Source organism: Tachypleus tridentatus, chromosome 7 (genome assembly GCF_004210375.1).
Source record: "Tachypleus tridentatus isolate NWPU-2018 chromosome 7, ASM421037v1, whole genome shotgun sequence".
In the NCBI taxonomy this organism is placed as follows: Eukaryota; Metazoa; Arthropoda; class Merostomata; order Xiphosura; family Limulidae; genus Tachypleus; species Tachypleus tridentatus.
In genome coordinates, this window is record NC_134831.1 from 48,285,420 (window position 1) to 48,307,706 (window position 22,287).

The following is a 22,287-nucleotide window of genomic DNA, read 5'->3' on the forward strand; positions in this document are numbered from 1 at the left end:
ATTTTTGAATCTTTACACTTTGCCAAAAATTAAAATTATATATTTTTTCCAACTTCTTTCAGCTTTGACAATTTAAAGGGGTTTGATGGTTCATAATATGAGGAGCATTGGTTTGATTACTATTATAAAACTTGCTCAACCTTTTATGTTAAAACTATTAAGGCTACCTGCCACTGTCACAAATCCAAGTTAACAGGTAAAATGCAACTGACTGGCAGTATCTGCTATAAACATTTTTCAACTTTTTTCTTCTTGAAATGCTCTCAGTGGCACAGCAGTAGGTCTGTGGACTCACACAGACCAAAACCAGGTTTCAATAATGGTGGTATGTAGCTTTGTGCTTAATTTTAATCAACCTATTAACCTTTTTGAAATAATTAACAGAGTAACAGTAACTAGCTGGCAGCAACATAACATTTCTTTTCTATTTTGAACCATTGCTGACTAAAGGGAAAGGTAATTGGTTTGAAGCACCTGCCACCAACTTTTTCTTTTAATTGTATGTACCATGGTTTGAGAAATGCTGCATTTAGTGATTAATTTAATGTAACTGACCAATGGGACTGTAGATTAATTTGTTAAGAAATACCACTAATCAGCCAGCTCTACCACCAGCTTTTGGCTGGGAAAGCAGAAGAAAACAATAGTAAGGAATTTGGATATGGAAAATTACTCGAGAGGTATTTTGATCAAATAGGAATTATCCCTCCTACCTAATGTCCTAAACTGATACTGTAAAATTAATTAACACAAACAGGGATATCAGTTTTTCAAATGTGAGGGCAAAGTACATCATAGTGTTTTCTCTTCTCATTAAGTTAGGTTTGGAAGTTAGGTATAATATATATATTATATTATACTGTGCAGTTTTGTAATCATATTTTATTCAGTCTATTTCAAGCCAGCAACTGACAGCAGTGTTTAGAAACAAAATAAGAAGGATCCAGACCTGTATTGATGCCAACAGAGGTCACTTTCAACATTATTTATAATTGTCATTCATATTTACCTCCTATATTCTATATTGAAACATGTCTGTTAATAAATATATAAGTGCACAGTGGCTTTCTGAACACCCTGTATATATGTACCTCTGAAAACAATTTTGTGGAATACCCTATCTCAATGGTTGGCATGAAGCTGAGGTAGATGGGCTTAACACTGTTTGCAATCCACTATTCAATGATGATTGTGAGATAGAGAAGTAGTCCCTCTAAGGCAGCACTGGACATACACCCTTGTGTAGATTAATTGATACAAGATGAAAAATTACGATTTTTTCAATTTTTTGCATTTTATTTCTGCAAATCCAAAAATTACTCACAAATTAATACATGATATGACTGCCTTTATTATTCAGATCATTAATCTGCTTTGGCATCGAGTCCATGAGTTGACTGCAATCTTTACTAATTTTTGGATAAATGGAAACACATACAAGACAGTGGAACTATATACATACTCAGAATTTGGTCATTGACCACTGAAGATGAATGTGGTTGTATGAATAAGAAACAAGGGACTCAAGTCAGAGAACCTTTCACATAAGAAGACATGAGAGTTATGATAATGAGAAGCTCCATGTCTCAAAAATGTAAAAAAAAAAAAGAAAGTGCAAGTGTCCAGAACAACATTCAACCCAGAGAGAAGTACTTATGAACAAATGTAATTCTAGGTGAGATTGAGTTAGAGGAATGCCCAAGATTTTATAAAGCTAACTGAGCCATTATCACAATGAGAAGTGTGAAGAGATGGAGAAAAAAAAAAAAAAAAGAGACAGTAAATTTCTCGACATATAAGAGGAATCGTCCATAGTCCACTGAAAAAGACACAAATGTATGCATCTGGAAAGAACAAGAACCTTCAGAGAAGCCACAGTTTTCCAAAGATCCTCTCCTGAAGAATGAAAAGATATGAGAGCTGTAGTAACCATCAACCCCATGTTTTAAAGGTGTAAAGAAGGCTACATCTGACCTGTAAATGAATTGAATAGACTTCCTTTACAAAATACAATAACTTAAATTTGTAAAAATTAGATTATTAAATAAATGCAAAACTACACAATGAGTCATCAACACTTCATCTGCTGAGGGAGAGAAATGCAAACTTAAGTATTATATGCCCATAAACATACTGCCAAAGTGAGGAACATATTTAACTGAGTAAGGACATTTTGTTCTCGTAAATGATGTATTTTTTGCATTTTAAAATGTATACTTGAAAGCTATTTTAATTCTATTTGGACAGCCAAATTTGATAGACTAAATGAGGTTTATCAAGAGCATGTATTTGAACATTTATGATTGGTTAGACATTCTGAAAGCCATATCACTGATAATAAAATCTAAAGGGTTGAATTCAAAGAACAGACCCGAAGCACAGATAGAAAATAGAAAATTTTTGAATATTTATTTTTGTAATTAAAACTTTAGTAACAGAAGAATCTGAATTACAACAATGTCAAGTTTACTGACATACATTAATAATAAAGTTGTTCAATTAAATTTTGAATGAAAAGTGATTAGGTCTGAAAAGTGATAAGATGCTCACTTTGAACAAGCCATGTTAGTGAAGCCTGCCAATTAAATTATTATCAAGTCACCCTAAAATCCCAGTTCTAATCTCTCTTACTGTCAAAAGCAGAAAACAAGAATAACTCTCTTTAGATATGGTCAGTTTCCACTTCATACAATTAATGTTGAAATGTATTTCATGTGCATTTTTTAAAAGTAAATTCACAGTTGGGAACCTCTACTTAGTTGTATACTATACTCTTTTGCCTGTCCTAGCACATGTAGTCCTTCCAGACTTTAAAAGGTACTTGTTGTGGTCACACTTAACAACAAAACATAAAATATCAGAATTATTACAACAATGATTGATGAACTATATTAACACAGTAGGTACTTATTTTGCAATTTCAATCAAGAGTGCATGAATACAGTTTGGAAATGAATTGATTGAGTAATGAAAGAAACTTTATTACAAGTTGTAAATGTACAGTGTTTTCAACTTTTGACAAGCTTTTGTCATCATCAGGCACAAATAGTTTATACAGCACAAGAATATACAGATACAGTATGGAACACTGTGGTCTAACAACTGTAGACTGTTTAACAGCTTAGTAAATGTATCTTGGTACTCTGGGTTGTTGGTTTAGAGAATAATTGTTTTATTTTGCTTTTTTTGGTTCTTTCATTAAAATTAAGTGTTTTGAATAGATATGCTGAGCCATGCAAAGAGAACTGCCCCTTACCATCTATACTAACCACATATGACTCATTCAACTACACTCTTGGAAGATACATAGCTTGACCTCTAAAACCATACATTAAACCTATGGCTTTCTTTTTAAAGATATCTTTAATTTTAGTACACATTAAACCAACTAAACCCTAAAGTCTTAATGACTAGCTTTAATACTGTTTCATTTCTCAATAAAGTTCCCATCAAGAAAGTATATTTGTGTGCACTTGACCTCTATCTTGATGACTCCAATCCTTTAAATCATATAACAAAGCACTTTTTGTTTCCCTCTTCAAATTTACAACCAAAACCAACTTCATTTTCAATAACCAAAACATTCTTCAAATAGATGGTTCAAGCAGAGGCAATCCAATTTCATCCGTTCTTGCCAAAGTATTTATGACCCATACCAAAACACAAGTCATACAATCTGCACTTCATCTTCCCATATACTGATATAGATATGTTGACGATACTTTTGCTGGTTTCACTTTTATTGAACATAGCATGATGTTTAAGGACAACAAACTGGTCCATCTAGACTGTTCCAACATTTAAACTAAAACTATTAAATAAAAAAGCCAAAAAGTCAGCCCTTATCATTCAGCTCATTATCAAACTTTATTTTAAACTCACTTAAATTTAAGGTATCCATGACATTCATAAGTAACTTGTTCCAAAGGTCAACCACCCTGTTAGAAAAACAAAACTGTCTTTTCTGAAGATAGCTCCTACCTCGCCAAAATGTATATTATCATTGTTAATTATGAAAAAAGATGATTCATCAATACCACCAGTTACTTTAACAATTTTAAACAACACTTCAATCAGATTCTCTCTAACTTTTCTTTTTCAATAGAAAAAAATTCAGAGATCTTAACCTCTCCTTCTGTGACAACTCATCCATCTCAGGCACCAATCTAGTAGTCTTGCTGTGAACATTTTCCAACAATTCAATGTCATTCTTAAGTCTTAAGGTAAGGAACCCAATATTGAACATAATATTCCAAACATGGTCTTACTAGTGACCTATACAATAAAATAATAATCTCTTTAGAGTTTTACTGAATATTTCTGTAGATATAACTTAAAATCCTATTTGATCTCTCCCTAGCTACAGCACACTACTTGGATGGCTTAAGAGAATGATCAATCACTACACCAAGATACCTTTTTTCCCCTAACACTGTCAAGGTTATTTTCATAATAATTATACTTATAACTCAAATTATGATAACCCACATGCATTATCTTGCAAGTAAAAGTCATCTGCCATCTATCTGCCTAACTCACTGAATGATATAAACCCTTTTATTAAGCAGCAGCATCCTTCTCACTGCCAGCAACATTCAAGGCCTTGATATTATCAGAAAGTTTAAGTAATTTATTGATCATTTCTTGATCTGTCATTTATGTAAATAAAAAAAAAAACAAAGGGCCTAAGAATATGCTCTGATGTACTCCACTTGTTGCACTAATTCAGCTTGAATGAACTACATTTATAACATTCTGCTTTTTTACATTCAGTCACTCTTTTATCCAAATAGCCAACTTATTCTCCACACCTAAAGTAATAATTGTTTTAGAAGCCTATTACGAACACCTAGTTGCACCAAATCTACATTACTTTCCTTATGTACATAATCAGTAAACTTTCTCTACACAAAAGCTCTATTCACCTTGACATTAACATCACTCCTGAACACAAAAATAACAATAAGTTACTTTTTCTTAACCTTGACATTATTAGATCTGGCACAGTTCAAAACAAAATTTCACTTAAAAAATACTCACACAGATCTTTGCATCCTCTTGAATTCTCTCTAAACATAAAATCAATACTTTAAACAACCTTATAAATACAGCTTCAAGACTCTGCTCAACTGATTACACAGATGAAAAAATCAATCTTACAAAGTATTCTTCCATTCACATCAAATTTCCACTGACTATTGACAAAAAAATGTAAAAAAAAACCACCAGAACAAAAAAACCTCAGATATCAACCCATAAACAAATTTGACACTAATAAACCTTATGACAACACAACATTTTACTGCTCTTTACCAACTATCCCTAAAGTTAGTTAAAAAAAATAATTTGCTTAAACAAAACTTGCTAATAAAATTCCAATTAACTTTAAATTTACTCAAAACCCTCTGGCCCTAAACTAAAATAATTACTAAAGCAATATAATTTAGAAACACACACAACCAACATATTGTTTTATAAGTTGGAGAAACCAAAATAAAATCAGAAACCAACTTCATTAAGTATAATAAAAAATACATCCAATGTTTACACAAGATTTACTGCAACTCAAAATCATGATACATCTATTCAAAACATTGCCATCCTAATTAAACAAAACAGTCCTACTCCAAGCAAACAGCTTGGGATGCCAAGATAGTTTTATTAAGATCTTAAGCAATTTCCAGTCATAGGACTTCTTTGTTCCATACTGTATATCTATTGTTGTGTCTGTGTAAGATACTTGCAGTCAATGATGACAAAAGCTTGTTTTCAAAAGGTTTTACATCTGTTAATTGTAATAAAGTTTCTTTCATTACCATTCAAACCATCTCCAAACTTTACCTTTTATGAGTAAGTTTCTTATCAGCAAGCTGCATAAACTTTTTGCCAGAATAAAAATCTCCTTTGGAAAATATATATGAAATACAATGAACATAAGGCATCATATTGAACATTTTTGATAAAAAAATCTAAAAAATGATTAACTTTTATCATTATAAATTGAAATAAACCTATCATATTAATTCAAAAATAATAAAAAAGTATGTATATACATGGCTGTTAAGAGCACATTTTCTTCAAAGGCAATTGTTAAATAGAAACTGTTAACTGCCCAATCTGGATCTTTTTGCAGGAGGAATATCCAAGTTTTTATATAAAATACTGCTTCTATCCGGTTCTTCCAAACTGCTTCCTTGAGAACTAACTTCATCTTGTATTCCAGCAGACTAGGTAAATATTTACAACATTGATAATGATAAATCAAAAAGTTATAAGTAAACTATATTTGTTGTATAAGTTTCAATACATTTTAATACAATTACAATAATTATCCACATTACCACCACTGAATGTTGCATATTCATATTCATTCTTATAAGATTAATACTACATGCTCTGATTCAAGCCTATTCTTAGGTTGAAGGGGTAATAACAACACTTTTATTTCAGACCAAACTGAACTCTCCAATAGGAAGGGTTCTTTGACAAGATAAGATCTACACTGCATACACAAGCTGTTCAATGAATCTATATTTCACTCCAATTCCATTTTGTAAGAAAAAACCATAAAATGAAATACAATATATAGACCCTGAAAACAATAAAGAATAACTGAAATTTACACTATTTTGGCTATGACTATTATAAAATTGTCAATCCAGGATCATTCATTTTTAAACATATAATTCATATAATTATTTGCCATTTGAGTTGAAAATACACAAACATTTAGACTATACCTTAAAATGTATATTTAGTAGAGATGTCTTTATTATTTTAAGGTTCATAGGATTTCACTTAAAATATAGAATATACTAAACAAAGATAGCAATAGCAACAGAAACTGATGTTGCTTCTTCAAGTCAGTGTTGTTCAGGCCCTGAGACATTATGGATCACTACTACTCTAAACAGAACTCTTTGAAGGGCACATCAATTTAAAGCTAGAAGACACTTGAAAGAATAAAAAATCTACATTCGGTCACTTCCTTTGTTTTAAATTATTTTGTTTACCAACTTAGCAAAGCTAAGGCATAATTCATCAATTATTACTTTAAAGTCAAGGTTAATATAATACTTTGAATGTGTCATTAATAATACTATTGTGTAGAATGTAAAAACCAGTATGTTCACCAATTTTATTCCTATCTACAACATACAATCACCACTACTGTTTTTATCACATTTGTGTTTAAGTTATGTGGTTATATCTGGTTCACATTCTTTCCGAAAAAGTGTGGTATATGAATACGTCATGGGTTTTTAACTTGTTATAGTATTAGGTATTCACTTTGAAATCATTCTTTGTTATGAATATATGAAGATTTCAGTAACATGTGGCTGAAAAACTGCTCAGTTGAATCTTATTTCATGTTACTTTTGTTTCTTTGTTGTTCTCAAAGTAGGTAGTATCTGTTACTGCTAAGAAAAAACATTGCTTAGCACAATGTTGTGTAAGAATGTCAAAAGCAATGTCCTCCACTGATTACTCAGATAATATCTACAGGTTATAGTTGTGTTACTACAGGGCGTGGTCTACGGGGACATTTACACTATAGCACGTAGTCTACCAGGATATTTAGACAGCACTTGACATGACCGTACCTGACACATGACTTGAACTGAGCTTGCTTCAAAAATTCAAGCCAAGAACATCAGTCTGACACATTTTACCCTATACAATGCTGGTGAAAGATTTCTACAGAAGTGTCATCTTGACAGAAGAATCAGCACTTGCATTTTTACGTGACAATAATTTTCTAGATGCACCACAAGAAGTGAAAGTGCTAAGAAAAAATGAAGATGATTTATTTTGTTGCCTTTCTAAATGATATACAAATTGTATATTGGTAAAGGATATTAGAAGAAAAGCATATAAGAAGTGATTTGAAGTATTTGTCATTAATACTATTCTAGTATTAGAAGGAAAGCATATAAGAACTGATTTGAAGTATTTGTCATTAATACTATTCTAGTATGTAACATGCTAGTTTACCATTCATAATGAGAATTAAACGACACATATACCATTTATATGATGCTATTATTAAATATCTTTTCATATTATTAAATATGTTTTTTTATATGATGATTACTAATAAAAAATAAAATAAAATATATGCCATTAATGTAATGCAATTATTCAAAATCTTTTCATATTTGTTTAGCTACAGTCTAAATGTCCCAGTAGACCACACACCATAGTGGCACCAGTTACAGCTCTACACGTGTTGTAGTGAGAATGATAAATCATGTGGGTAGCACGTTGCTTTGAACAACTGCTAGATTTCTTTGAAACTAAGAAATCTGGATATAGCACTTTGGTCTAAAACATCACTGAAACAAGTCTAGCAGAACTTGATCCTCTGTAGTCAGTCCAATGATTCAGTGAATGTGATGGTCCATATAAGCCCACATATTGTTTAAATAATTGGGGGAGATCTTGTTCAGAATCTCTCCAAATACCTATGTGTATAAAAAGTATCTCTCCACATGTTGTTGGTCCACTAGATGTATTCTTTATGCCACTATAAGCAGGCTGTTTTATGCCTTTCTGTGAGTGGACAGAACAGAGCTAACCTTGCATAAAATACTTTTTTGAGCTTCTGAGATGGTTTCCAGTTGTAAGAAAGATACATAATTCAGTCTTGTAGCAAGTAGAATAAAATTATGATGAACCAGAAATTACACACAGCAACCAGCTGCTTGTGTTGTGGATCATAATCTGCTTTGTGCATGTGTTTAAGCAACAAAAATATTAGCTTAGAAGCAGTTGTACATCCTAATAATAACACTGAGACAGCTGTATGCAATTTGCAATACTCTTCAGTGACTGCTAAATTTTCATTTGGCCAACAGCTATGGCCTGTTGACCTATAAATTAAACATCCAATGTCTGCTTTGTGGCTAAGCTTTGTTTCACAAAGAACTTGTAGTATTTCAATCTTTGTGACTCACTTCAAAATAGTAAAGAAGACAAAATTATGTGAGAACATTATATACAGTATGGGTTGAATGATCAATAATTTGCATTTAACATCACACGACTGATGGTTAGATGCCTGTTTACAAAATTATGAACTGAGAAAGATGAGTGACATTATTTTACAACAGTAATGTATACTTTTCATAATCAAAATACTACAAATTGCAATTATGTTATCTGTTTTTGTAGTATCTACATTTAAAACTGATGATATGAAAGTCTTAAAACCATGAACAATACCAGCTAAAATACTTATCTCCTTTCTTGTAATTATTACTGAGGTGGTGGAAACCATTAAATTTTACATAGTGAAGATACAATTAGTCAACAGATGAAACTAAGCTAAAAATATGTTGATATTTCACTCATTTTAAGCTCAGGTAGTTTGTAAACAGCAAATATTTGAAATTGGTGTCAAAAGCTGTAAAAATATAAGCATCTATATGTTTTGTCATAAACTTTTAGTTTCTGGAGCTAATAAATTATAAACATATAGATCATTTGAAAACTAAAATTACTATCTTTCTTGCAATCATCTTGCCATACAGTTCTCTCCTTTCCTTATGCAATTACATTTTCAGAAAATGAAAGATGTGCCTCAAGACTCTACATTGATTTTTCCTGGTCTTTCATATGATCGTTGGTGGTGAAATGTTTGGTTATGGCTATATCGTGATTAGTAGTTTAACTCTCTACATAAGAGCTCCCCAATTCTGGCTAGTCTTTCAACCACCATGTAATCATGAAAGTACAAATAATATAACTTTTAATGTTGTAAGTGTATCTTCATGAAATTTGGAAAGCATGTAGTAAACATTAAGTCTTTGGAACAAAAAATTCAGTTTTTTTTAAATTAAGTATTTTTTACTAAAGATTTGTCTGTGATTTGAGGTCAGGGTGTAACTTAAGCTCTGAATACAGTGAGTGGAAGGTGATTTTGTATTAAGATTAGATACTTTTCTTTCATATTACAGTTTTTCAAATTTCATTTGCATGACTTCTAGAACTTCCTAAGTGGATATGAAAAGTTTTCTTGCAAAGAAACTATGTATTTTATCTGTTGTTTTCTCTGTATTAACACAATATGGGCTCAATCCATTTAATCAATTTTGTAACTATCAGAAAAAATGTATTACATTAATAATACTCAGTTTTTGTTTGTTCTGAAAAAAAAAGGACACCTTATCTAAATGCACATGTATGTACACTTCATTTCAATGAATGTAAGCAAAAGATGGATATAAATATACTTTAATAGACATTAAGTACTTAATAAAATAGTTTATCAAAATTTTTGGAAAGGTCTAACATTAGGTCGTAGAATAACATAAGTTTATTTATCAATAGCATTAAGTAAAAAGTAACTCGTTAACTAAACTACAGAAGTGACAGTGAAAATTTATCAAATAGTAGTCACAGGTAATAAAGGCTTAACTAATGTTATAAGTGCACTTGTAGATTTCAATGTTTGAAATTATAATTCTTTTGTACTAATCTATAAATCTCGTATTTATTGAATTACTGTCACAATAAAGATATTAATTTGACTACAAATGTTTGGCAGGTATCTGCTAGTACAAACAAAAATATCTATTCCATTTCTTTCTAGATAACCTGCAAGTTAATTTATCTTCAATAAACAACCTCAAGCTCATAACAGTTCAGATTTTTTTAAACTCCAATTATATTATTTTATTACTCTTTGAATCATGTATAACTAATAAACTTGTTTAAGAAGATGTAATAAACACAGCAAAAGCATAGCTCAAGTTACAGTAGTAAATAAATTTAACAGATGTGCAGTCATAGCTAAGAAAATTTTTCATTTAACTTTCTTCTATTAATGTTTTCTTATAGATGCATTTCTAATTTTTACATTTTAGTTACTTTTATTGCAATAAAAAAAGGAAAAACAAACATGAAATTTCATACTTACATCTTGTCTTTTTTTTTTGCTCTCAGTTCCAATGATATATGATATTTAACCCTACGTTTTTATAACAATAGTAGCAGTAACTAAAATAATTATTTAATTATATATTTATTTCAATGAAAAAATTAAAAACAAAAACAATAACATGTACAAAGAATACTGTATCTTATAAAAATTATAATTTAACTTGTTTTCTAATTAATGTGTAAGTACCTTGAAATAATTCACTTACCTGGTCCACATGAATTCTGCAATACAAACAAAGAATTTGTGGGCCATATATTTTAAACACAATCATCAGAGTGAATAAGCTTTAAACAAAATTCAGTAAATCAAAATCTTCTCTTTCTACTGGTTAAAAATAAGCTAAGATTAAAGATCATGGACAATTATTGCCATTTTGTGAAAGATAAAATGTGATAGAAAGGTGTGACAAGTCATATAACTTTCTCCTTTATACCTCTGTGAATCAAGAATGGGGCAAGAAGATTAGACAATGGCTTAATAATATCTAGACTATAAAGGTGGAAATAATGATAAACTCAAGACACCATAAAGGGACAATAAGAAAGTAATAAATGAGCAATTCAGAGTAAAAAAATGTCACATGACAAAAGTAAGTAAAAATTGAACTTTAAATACTTTTGGAAACAAGAAATTAAAAATTTTGTAACATTAAACTTGAGTTATTAACTATTTTAAGCTATAGTTAAAGCTGTCTAATTAAATTTTAAATGTAACTGTGTAAAAAATCAAGACATGCACACTTTAATCTATGTGCATTCAGAGAGTTAATATGATTTAGGTGTTAATGTGCTCATTCAGCAAATCAGTGTGTAAATCCAGTACATAACAAACACCAGGCTAACTGGAAACCCAACATCTGGGCAATGGTAGAAAGGGTAAATGCAAACATGATGGGATAACTCTGGTCAAGAATCAGGTGGTGTCTGGAACTTTTTGTTCTGTTTGTGGTAGGAAAAGGGTTCCTTATCAACCACATGTGAGGACTTATGTTGGCTGATCCTATGCTGATCCAACACCAGACCATTCAGGAACTGACCTCAAGGTGGCAATAGGATGGAAGAAACCAGCTGGAGGGGTGAACTGTGTGTAGTGAATTTGTCCAGTTCAGGTATTTGTATTTTAGTCTGAAGTAAGAGAAAAGTACTCACCATCCACACTAACAGAACACTACTACCCTACTCTTGACTAAGTAGAAGCAATCACACTCAAGAGTAGGTTTCCATGGTCCACCATCCAATGGGGTAAGAAACTGATAAGTGGCAAGAACTCCTGTGCTCCAACAGAAGAGGGGGAAACAATATGGAGAGGAGGTGCAGAGGAAAACAACACCTTAAGCTTTTGCAATGGCTAAACTCAAAAACCATATTTTAAAAGAAAGGTACATCCCAGTTAATTCAGCTAAAACCAAAAGGATAGAAAGCAATTCCAACAATGCTTTACTCATGATAATCCATGAGTTATTATGGTATGGAACACCCCATCTCATCATTGAGCTTTATTAACCTTTAAAGATCACATGGCACAAGTTTAAAGGTAATTATACCTGACAAGGAACTGAGTAAGGTTCAGAGATATAGAAACAGGTTACTGTAAAGGTAAGGTATATTAAAAGAAAATTTACCCATTTAGAGCTACTAAGGTGTATGCAGAATCATGACAGGACAAAGTCAACATCCAAAAGTACAGATAGCCAGAATGTGAAGAAAATATGCATTGAAAGTAAGTGGAGTATACCACATGCTAGCCACATTAACTCTTCCAATGAATAATGGAAGTGAAGAGTTAGAAAGAAAATAAGCTGTCGGATTTGGTATGAGGAGGCTAGAAAAAGTCTATGTGAATTTGCATCCAATGAATCAAAGACTAAATGGATGACTTGCTGTAGCCACTTATTAAAAATAAAATGGGAGAAATATCTCTAGGAGGTGAGGAATTCTTGAGAATAAACAGATAGGAGTGTGAACCATGAAATGGAGCAGAGTGAGCCAAACAACAGTAAACCATATGGAAGAGACAAAGAAAATAACTTAGAAGAAAATGAGAATAATATGAAGAAATAGATGGAAAACATATGGAAAGCAAATACCATACCCATCATATCTCCACAGCCAAATCAAAAAGCAAAAACAAGGACCCGGTAAACAAAAATTAATAAAGGTAAAAGAGAGGAGAAGTAATGGTGTGGAAAATAGTATTCAGGTTAAAATCAGAAAAAACTGGAATATGAGTGACAAAAAAGAAAGAAAAAGAATAAAAAAGTACAGAAGAGACAGAGAGGAGAAGAACACATGATGATAATAAGAAAAATCAGAAAGATACATTTGGTAACCAGCCATAGCCAAAAGCAATAAGCTTTGTTTAAACAACCAATACAAAAATTTTTGGAATAATGGGGAATAGAAGGAAAGGAATGTAAGAAAGCATGATTCAGGAACTACAGAATGTGAACCACTGTCATGGATACACAAGGTTGGAGGAGGAATGAGCTGAACAAAAAAGAAGGCTACATGTAAAGAGAGTTTGGAACATCTCATAAGAAAACCTGCATGTGAAGTCAAAGTGATTATACTTTTGGATGATAGAGAGATGAGTTAAGTTGAAAAAGTAGAGGAAGAGAACAGGAGAAGGTGCAGCAGAGGAAACCATGGTCAATCTGGCCAGTATGGAGTTATCAGTAGGACTAAACTGGAGTACCCAGAATGAGCAAAAAGTAGGAAAGATATAAAGAAAGAATAGTATTGAAATGTAGATATTTTATTATGCAGGAGTATTTTAGTTTTATATTTTAACTACGTTTGTTAAAAAAAAAAGTGTCTTTCAGATATGCACTTTAAACACAAAAAGTATAACAGAATACCCCAAAACTACTACAATTTGTTCAGCTTTCGAAGTAAACTATAAATAGGTTAAAAAAGTCTGTCACTATTCACAGCACCAAATCTGACTTACACAAACCAAACAATTATCACTGACAGAAGGATAATAATGGGAAATCATTATACAAAGCATAATATTTTGGTAAAGGAAAACCCTCTCCTTCTAGCAGTTAAAAACATAAACCAGTGGGTGAGAAAAAAAAAAGTTAATTAGCAAACATCACAAAAGTCAGAGAAAGAGAAGAAAGTGGCTTCTTTAGTGGGTTTCACAAGTGTTGTGATACCTCAGTAAATAAAGGTGGTAGGAAGTCCAGATTTTAGATTCTTGCTTGTAACTATGAATATTTTGTGTTTCTAGTTGGTTGAAAACTGTGGCAGCTTATTTGAAAAGCTACAAAATTCTGAAGTAGAAAAAGAGAAGTTCAAACACTTCATGTAATACATAAAGCTGACAGTTTGAAATGTTTTAACTATTTATTTTTTAAAACTACACTATTAAAACTTAGTTCATTCAAAATTTTCAATATTAATCTATATTTTCATGTCAAATTTACTGATATACATTGATGATATAAAGCTATTTAATTCAATTTTAATAGTTATACAGATATAATTAAGGTTAATAGTTCATTGAAATATATATATTTAGACTTAGTCTTAATGATTAAATTCAATACACTGACTTCATTCCTACATTTTTAAATGAAATAGTCAAATGTGAAATTTACCATTGGTTAACATGAAGACTGTTTTGAAGAAACTAAGAATGTTCTGCTTGAGAGCCTTTGGAAAAATGGGTTTTCAAACTTATTACATAAAAATATAACAGGAACAAACTTAAGTCCTTTACTTACAATGTTCAGTTCACTTGGTGAGAGAACCAAGTCACTGAGAGTTGTAAAAACATGGATGGTTTCATTATTTTTTGAAATACAGAAATCATTCAATTTGAGGACTTTTCAATTCTTAAACTTATAAATGCTTCAAAAGATGATTATAGAAAAAAAACAACTACAAAGGAAATTAATAAACAATCTGGGAACCTTATGACCTTGTGATTTAAATAATTTTTTTCTTATAGAACTTTGCCCTAATTTTTTGATCTTTTTTTCTCTTTTCATATCTTATGAGTTGTATAGAGTATATGTAGATGTAGCTTTTTAAAAAAAAATATAGCTAAATGTTTGAAATACTACATGTGTGCATATAATTTTTAAATTCTACACATCTACTTTTGTTCTGAGCTTGACAAAATACAAAATACAAATCACCTTTAATAAATAAATACGTACATATCCATAATTTTGGAATGTCTCTGTTAGTTATGTGGATACCTACACTTTCTTCTTTAACCAAATTACAATATGTATTAATCAATTTTGACTTTCACTTAAAATTCTTGATTTTGTATTAACATAGCACAGAAGTAATATCATAAATAAACTTACAGTTATTTTGAATGGCACTTTGCTATCTTTTTTCCATGATGATTTGTATAACAAAACATTTCTCTGGTCCTTTTCCCAAAGCAACAAAAGTCGCATAGAACAAACATGACCCCAATTTTCTCCCAAAGATGGAACTAAGTTACTTCCATGAAATTCATCCATTTTTGTTGTCATTTGATTAGTTAAGACAACCTGTACACAAAATGACTGCTTAAAGTTTTACTATGTTAGAGTGTGAAATACAAGAACAAAATACAATTAATAACACTACTAAAAATTCTTATGTAGCATGACATCATAAATCAACCAACCAGCATAAAATGAAAGAAAAAATAAAGTTTTTATATTTGAAAATTTATCTAGATTTTATTTACTCACACTTTCTATAGTAACATCTAATATCAGAAATGCACTACAGTTAATAATATACAATTTTAAACTAAGCAGTTAAAGAAATATTTGTTTCCAAAAGCTCTTTAACACAAGATATGAAAATTTACATTTAGGTTTGCTACAATCAGATTAAAACTTATAATGTAAACAAAATTTGAGGTGGTAAAACTTGTATTGCAATAACTTATCAGTCTGTCACTACAATCACCACAAAAAAAAAAAATTATTATATGAATAAGGCATAAAGTAAGTTATATTTTTTTTTTATAAATCTTTATAACAAATTTAAGCTAATTCTCAGTTATATTGGGAAAAAACGTGTGTGTTATGCACATAACAAACTTTCAACCTTACAAAGTACAAATCAGAAATGGAAAAGTCATCAAGTAAATACATTCACAAAATTTTAGAACTCTACCTTACTCATATTTAACAGGTTTAGCATGTGTATACTAATTTGTAATTTTACATATTTAAACTTACAGCTAAATTATACTTTGATGCTAGTCTCATGAATGACTGGCCAATACTATTCAGTAACTTCGTTCGTAAACCAAAATTTTCATCATAACCATATCGAAAGGGAAATGCAATGCTGTCTACTATCACTAGCCGAACCTGAAAGAAAAGAAAAAATATCTTTGAATACACTCAAGCTGTATAAAACATTTCCTTATCTCTCCAAACAGTACCAACTCCATGTGATAATAATTGTGACTTAAGAAAAATGCTGAAAACTAAGAATTTCAAAGTTGCTTATAAATATCCCAAGACTACAAAGACTTAGGTCAGGTGAAAGGTGTCTGCATACCAAGATTAAAGCAAGATATCTATATATTACCTGCCATAACTGTGAAAAAGTTTATGTTAGTGAAATGGATAGAAATTTAGATGCCAGACTACAGAAACACAAAACGGATGTTAAAAAGTGTCACACAAATGATGCTATTTTTTATACACAAAATTATCCATTTAAATTTGGTATAAGTCCATTAGTATGGATTTCAGTTTATTGTGAATTAGATGGTATTGTGTATTTGCCTATTATTACAACAGTACGCCTAATAACAGATCATTAGGCATTTTCTTCTTTAGTAAAAACTACTAGTAGTGCCTGGGTTACAGGATAATAAAGCTATTAAATATTAGATTGAAATAAACAGATTTTAACTAATGATAGCTAAGCAGTAAGGAGAATTTAATTAACAGATTAAATTACTGTTTAAATTAACAGAGGATAACTGCTGCAAATTTAATAGATAAGTAGTTCTTTAAATTAGCATTAATTGTGTGTAACTAGAAACAAATTGTACATCAAACAGTGGTACTGACACAGTCAAACTGATAAATAATGCTATAATCATTGGGTAATAGAAGATTTACCTACAATTTAGTATAACAAACTACAGTTTCACCTACCAAGTGTAATGGGACTTTAGTTATAAAATTCAGATTATTCTGTTACTGGCAAATTATAAAACAGGCTAAATTAAAATTTATTACTATATCAACATAATCTAAAGACTAGTTATTTGTCACTAACTAATATCATCAGTTATCTTCCAAGATGTATAACGTGCTGAGTGTGCTTAATATGTGTGATTTGAAATGTCATCAACACTTGAATATTTTGAAAGAATGGGTTATCCCAATGATCAAGTTCACACTCATTAAGTTTTTAGTCACAACTGCACTGAATAAGCCCAGCACTAACTATACATAATAAAGATGCATCATGCAATGGAGCAAGATATAACTGATTGATCACCAAATATATTAATGTTTGGCTGAGAAATGCAGTTGTCAATGAATGTGATTTATTATCTATGCCTTAATATAGGTGTGCCACAGAGTCACCAGTAATATCTTTAATGGTTTAGGTCTTTATTACTTAACACAAAGTTTTAAACTGCAAACGTGGTAAGGCTGCCATATTCAGAAAAAAAAAAAAAATGTTGCAGGACAATGAAACAACAAAATTTTGAGATTAAGGCTAGATATGGATAATGGACATTTCTGCAGCATCTCTGTATGTATTGGTCCTCATCTCATTCTCTGGTAGTTCAATAAACAAACTATGAGATACTGATGTCACTTGAACACATCACCAAGTTGAAACTTTATGGCATTGTTGAACCTTGTACATACTGGTTGGATGTACCAGAAACCACTGACCGGGATACATGAGAAACTCAACATAAAAAAGTGTCCTCAAAAAGACTCATGCAGGAAATGAAGGAGTTATTAGAGATCTAGTATCAAAGTTCCATGTTATAAAGCAGATTGAGCCTGCATCACTTAAGAAGTGAGAGACCTCTTCTAAGGAAGGAAATACAGAATGGAGTTTGAAACTGAAAAGGAGATGAAGCATTAAAATGAACAAAGATGATAACAAGATAAAGAGAAGTAGATGGAAAGAATGAAAAATAGAGTTGATTTATAAACTGAAAGAAAGGTATTAGGTCAAAGACAATCATTCATCAAGGAAGCTAGAAATTTGGCGACAAATAACTGGAGAAAAAGGAAAAACAAAGAGACACATATCTTTCAAATCCATGCTGTGAAGAATAAAACCAGGAATACCTAATACATATCAGGAAGAGCAAACAAGACATAAACCAAGTGTGGAAATAATGGAGATAAAACAGAAGATGGGGAAGCCTCAACTAAAGTAAAAGAAGCTGGATGTTAGGAATCCTTGACCTGAGGTCAAAATGGAACCATCCATGTTGTGCAATATAGAGGTAATATCACTGACTAGACGCATCTCAAGTTGCCAATACACTGTAGAATGGCATTTGTAAAGGAATGTCTAAAAGTTCAGATGTCAGAAGCATGGGAATGTGAATACATAATCCAGTTAACCCATGAAACTAATGCTGTGATGGTCCATATTTTTGTTCTTGTTGTTCTTTATGTTGTCAGATATAAGGAAAATGAGTCAGGTATGGCAACACTGCTATGACGATCTTGATGAACATTGGATAAAATTTGTATGTAAAAAAAGGGAACAGACAATAGAACATATTCACAAAAGCACAAGGTTGATTAAACCCAAATCAAATTCAAGAAAATTCAAAATAAAGTTCATATTGATAAACTTAGTACAGTGTTTTCAGATGAACAAAAAAAGACAAAAAAAAGGATTATATGATGAACAGTAACAAAAAATTAAAAAAATAAGTGCAAAACTTCCAGTAAATTGTATGAAAAATATGCATGTGAAGAATAGTGCCAAAGAAAAAGTGAGGCTGTTTTAATGTGCTAATGCTCATGAAGATTATTTCACATGAAGAGCTATAATCTGATGATGATTACATTACAGAACAGCATAATACACTGACATTTCTAAAGGTGAGAGTTATGTTCCAGATTTGGGGCATGTATATGAATTTATATATCAACTCAAGCAAGGTAATAACTCTTTGTGGTGTAGAAAGGTGAATAGCATTTCTAAATTTAAACTCAAACTACTGGCTAATCTATCAGAACAAAAGTTGGCCAAGATAGTTGAGATAGTTATTTTATTAAATTGTTTTACTTTCTTTTCATATAAGCTTCAGAAATGGCTTTCCTTCTTAGTTATTTTGTAAAGTTGTAAACAGTACAAGGAAACATCAGACACTGTAAAGGTGAAAAATACTTTTCATTTTCTGTGTTTAAGTAAACAAACAAAATTTGGTTGTATTCAATTAAATCCATATTTTGTCTTGTCATCCATCTCTTTAAGGTTATATGTTTTTACAGACACATCAAAAACATGGCTAAATGAGTTGTTGGCTAAGCACCTGTTTGCTTGTATACATGTGCTATGAAGCATGTTTGCCCATGCAAGTACAAGATACCTCATATGCAAAATATTTCTGGCTTAAAGGTAAGAGAAATGAGAAGTAATGCATATAATATATACTTTGTGTTTATTTTCCTCTTAGTTTAGAAAACTAAATATTTCTTGTTCATCAAAATTTTAAAAATTGTTTGAAGAAACAATTGTTTTTTATTTCTATAATACAAGTAACATACATAATAGCTTTGAAATGCAACACTCTTATTATTGAGCTATTTACACATCATCAAGAGTCATTCTCCTTTTGGGTTTCTGAATATTTCCATAAGGTGTCTTTGAAGAAGTACTTAGGCTTGTACTTGTGTGTTCCCTGCTAACAATGATAATGTATATGTTTATGAATACCTAAAAGATATGGCCTCTCTCCTTTTACTTGTTTGATAACAAGTGATGTGGATGACAAATGCACTTTGGGAGAGCCCTATCATAATAATTACAATTTGATTAATTCTTTCAGTATGATACAAGAAACTTATTGTATCAACAACTAAAGAAAAATTATTTTTAGTTTACACACTCATCCTGCATGTGAAAAGTTGTGTGTCTGTTTTATTCTATAAATACAAGTTACACCTACAATACAGTTCTTACATCAATTAATTGTCAGAACAGTAATCAAAAAACTGAAATCAGTGTTTATGATTATTCCAACAACTGATTTATTGCTATTATGCCACATCTAACCTTCCCATTAATAAAAATTAACTCATAAAAGTTACCAAATCTAAAATGAATGTTTCAAAAATGATATAATAATTACGAAATGTAAGTTATACATTTTGGTCCATGACATGCTCTTTACTAACCCATTAAACATGTCACATAATGTTGTTAGTATACCATAGTAAGCCTGATGATGTCATATTTTAAGAAACTTTGTTGAAAGAAATGGTTCAGTTACAATTGTCTAAAGTACTAAAACTAATGTAAATAGAGACAGTACATCTCATTGTATTTTATCCATGAAATTTATCTACGGTTTTCTTCTATTAACTTAGATAACATGATGAAATTGGCGTTGCATCTTTTAACTACTACACTGATAATGGTAGCGTAAAACTACTAAAATATGTAGCCATCTAATTTTATCCATCAGCAAAAGAAAATTTTTATTGTGAATTTTAAACACTGATTATATTTTTCATTTTAAAATGTATAAAGGTTGCATACTTATAAATCAATTCAGGAATATTTTAAAATCAAACATTTCAAAAGACTGAAAAACATTTAATAAAGTCAAGTTGTAGAAAGAGGACCAGTACTGTAAATTTATTATAAACTTTTAGGTGTTTTTAGTTCAACCTTATAGTTTATATCACTTCTAATTTATTATTAAAAAGATAATGTGAATTTCAACAAAGTTCTTGCTTCATAAGGAATCTGTAAAACTATTTTTGCATTGCTGACTGAAAACACGTGTACAAATCAGTCTCTTATATTATTTTCTTTAATTTCAAACTTTAACATTTTATCAACTGATCAGGGGTAATTCATAATATAATACTGCATCACTGATCATTATATTATGAACTATAAACCTATAAAATATTTTTAGGTATACAAAATATTTCATGCATGTTTCATAACCTTTGAATGCCGTTCCAGAAAATCAGGCAGAATGTTTACAATAGCCAGAAGTTCCACATAATCTTGGCATCTGTAGTAATGTATACCCTTAAGTATGTCTTCTATGTTTAGTTTTTTCTTCTGACCTTCTCCTCTGCAGAAAGAAAAGTTTTTTATTCAGATTATCACCTAGTATGTAGACATATTTACATTCAGACTGAAGTATGATTTTAAAACATCATTAAAATAAAGAGTAAATTATACCTAGTCATTTAAAGTGATCTGTCAGTTATTTCCTGTATGCAGAAGTACAAGATAGCAAAGTTGGGTCAAGATAGTTAGCATCAGTTTGTGAAATTCTGAGGTTGACTGGGGTGTTCTCTATGTCAAATTTAAAAATATGGTAATTAAACCAGACATAACCAAGTACAGCAGACAGGGCCACATGTAATGTGGAGAGAGGTGAGGTACAGAGACAGAAATAGTCCAATAATTCAAGACAATGAAACTGCTAATTAGAGTAGCAACCATCTCACCATCATCAGACAAATCATGAGGGTAATCAAGAGAATTCAAGGCCAACAAGGAAGATTAACATCACCCCAAAACTGATTTTGGTAGTTGATGTAGATCACAGCATAATATAAAAATATAAATTACCTATGCATTACAGAATTTTCTTTCCACCCTTATGCATGAAGATGGCACTTATTAGGACAGACGTGTTACAAGGCTTGTACAAGGATAGTCAGGCCTTTCTCAAACACTGGCACCTTAATCACACAACAGTTGAGATGGCTGACAGCAGGTCCTTCTTAGCACCTTGCTTCAGAGAAGTAATAACATGAATCATACCCACTGGGGTTTATGAGGACAAGGTGACTTGGGCTGTCTTCTCAAATGTTAAAATCAGGTTGTCTTCTGGAACAATTGGATTTATAGACAGGTGGTAGAATGGCTGATGCTGATACTGAATAGTATTCTATATAAAACCCTGAAGCATATAGAAAGAAACAGTTCAATGAATGAAACAAGGAAAATGATGAGTTGTGCAATCCATAGAGCCAAGTCAAAGGCTTGAAGCTATGGGTCACACTTGGGCATTTATGCAAATAAGTTGAAATAACTACTAGGAATAATTCTTCACAAGCATGTCATATATGGATGGAGAGGAAACCATTATCCAAACTTTCATGAAGAGGCAGCTACTTG

The 22,287-nt window shown here is 30.9% G+C and overlaps 1 protein-coding gene across 1 annotated transcript in view; it reads right to left on the minus strand.

Annotated features, from left to right (window-relative positions):
- Nucleotides 1-831: 831 nt before the first annotated feature.
- LOC143255603 (DNA repair protein RAD51 homolog 3-like) overlaps nucleotides 832-22,287 on the minus strand; it is a 53,925-nt gene continuing 32,469 nt past the window's right edge. Inside the window, exons 6-12 of the mRNA XM_076511490.1 lie at nucleotides 21,097-21,227; nucleotides 16,146-16,280; nucleotides 15,270-15,461; nucleotides 14,550-14,604; nucleotides 11,151-11,166; nucleotides 6,054-6,227; nucleotides 832-1,974 (exon numbers count right to left, since the gene is read on the minus strand). Coding sequence (XP_076367605.1) covers nucleotides 1,707-1,974; nucleotides 6,054-6,227; nucleotides 11,151-11,166; nucleotides 14,550-14,604; nucleotides 15,270-15,461; nucleotides 16,146-16,280; nucleotides 21,097-21,227 — 971 coding nt within the window. The 3' untranslated portion in view covers nucleotides 832-1,706. The remainder of the gene's footprint in view (nucleotides 1,975-6,053; nucleotides 6,228-11,150; nucleotides 11,167-14,549; nucleotides 14,605-15,269; nucleotides 15,462-16,145; nucleotides 16,281-21,096; nucleotides 21,228-22,287) is intronic.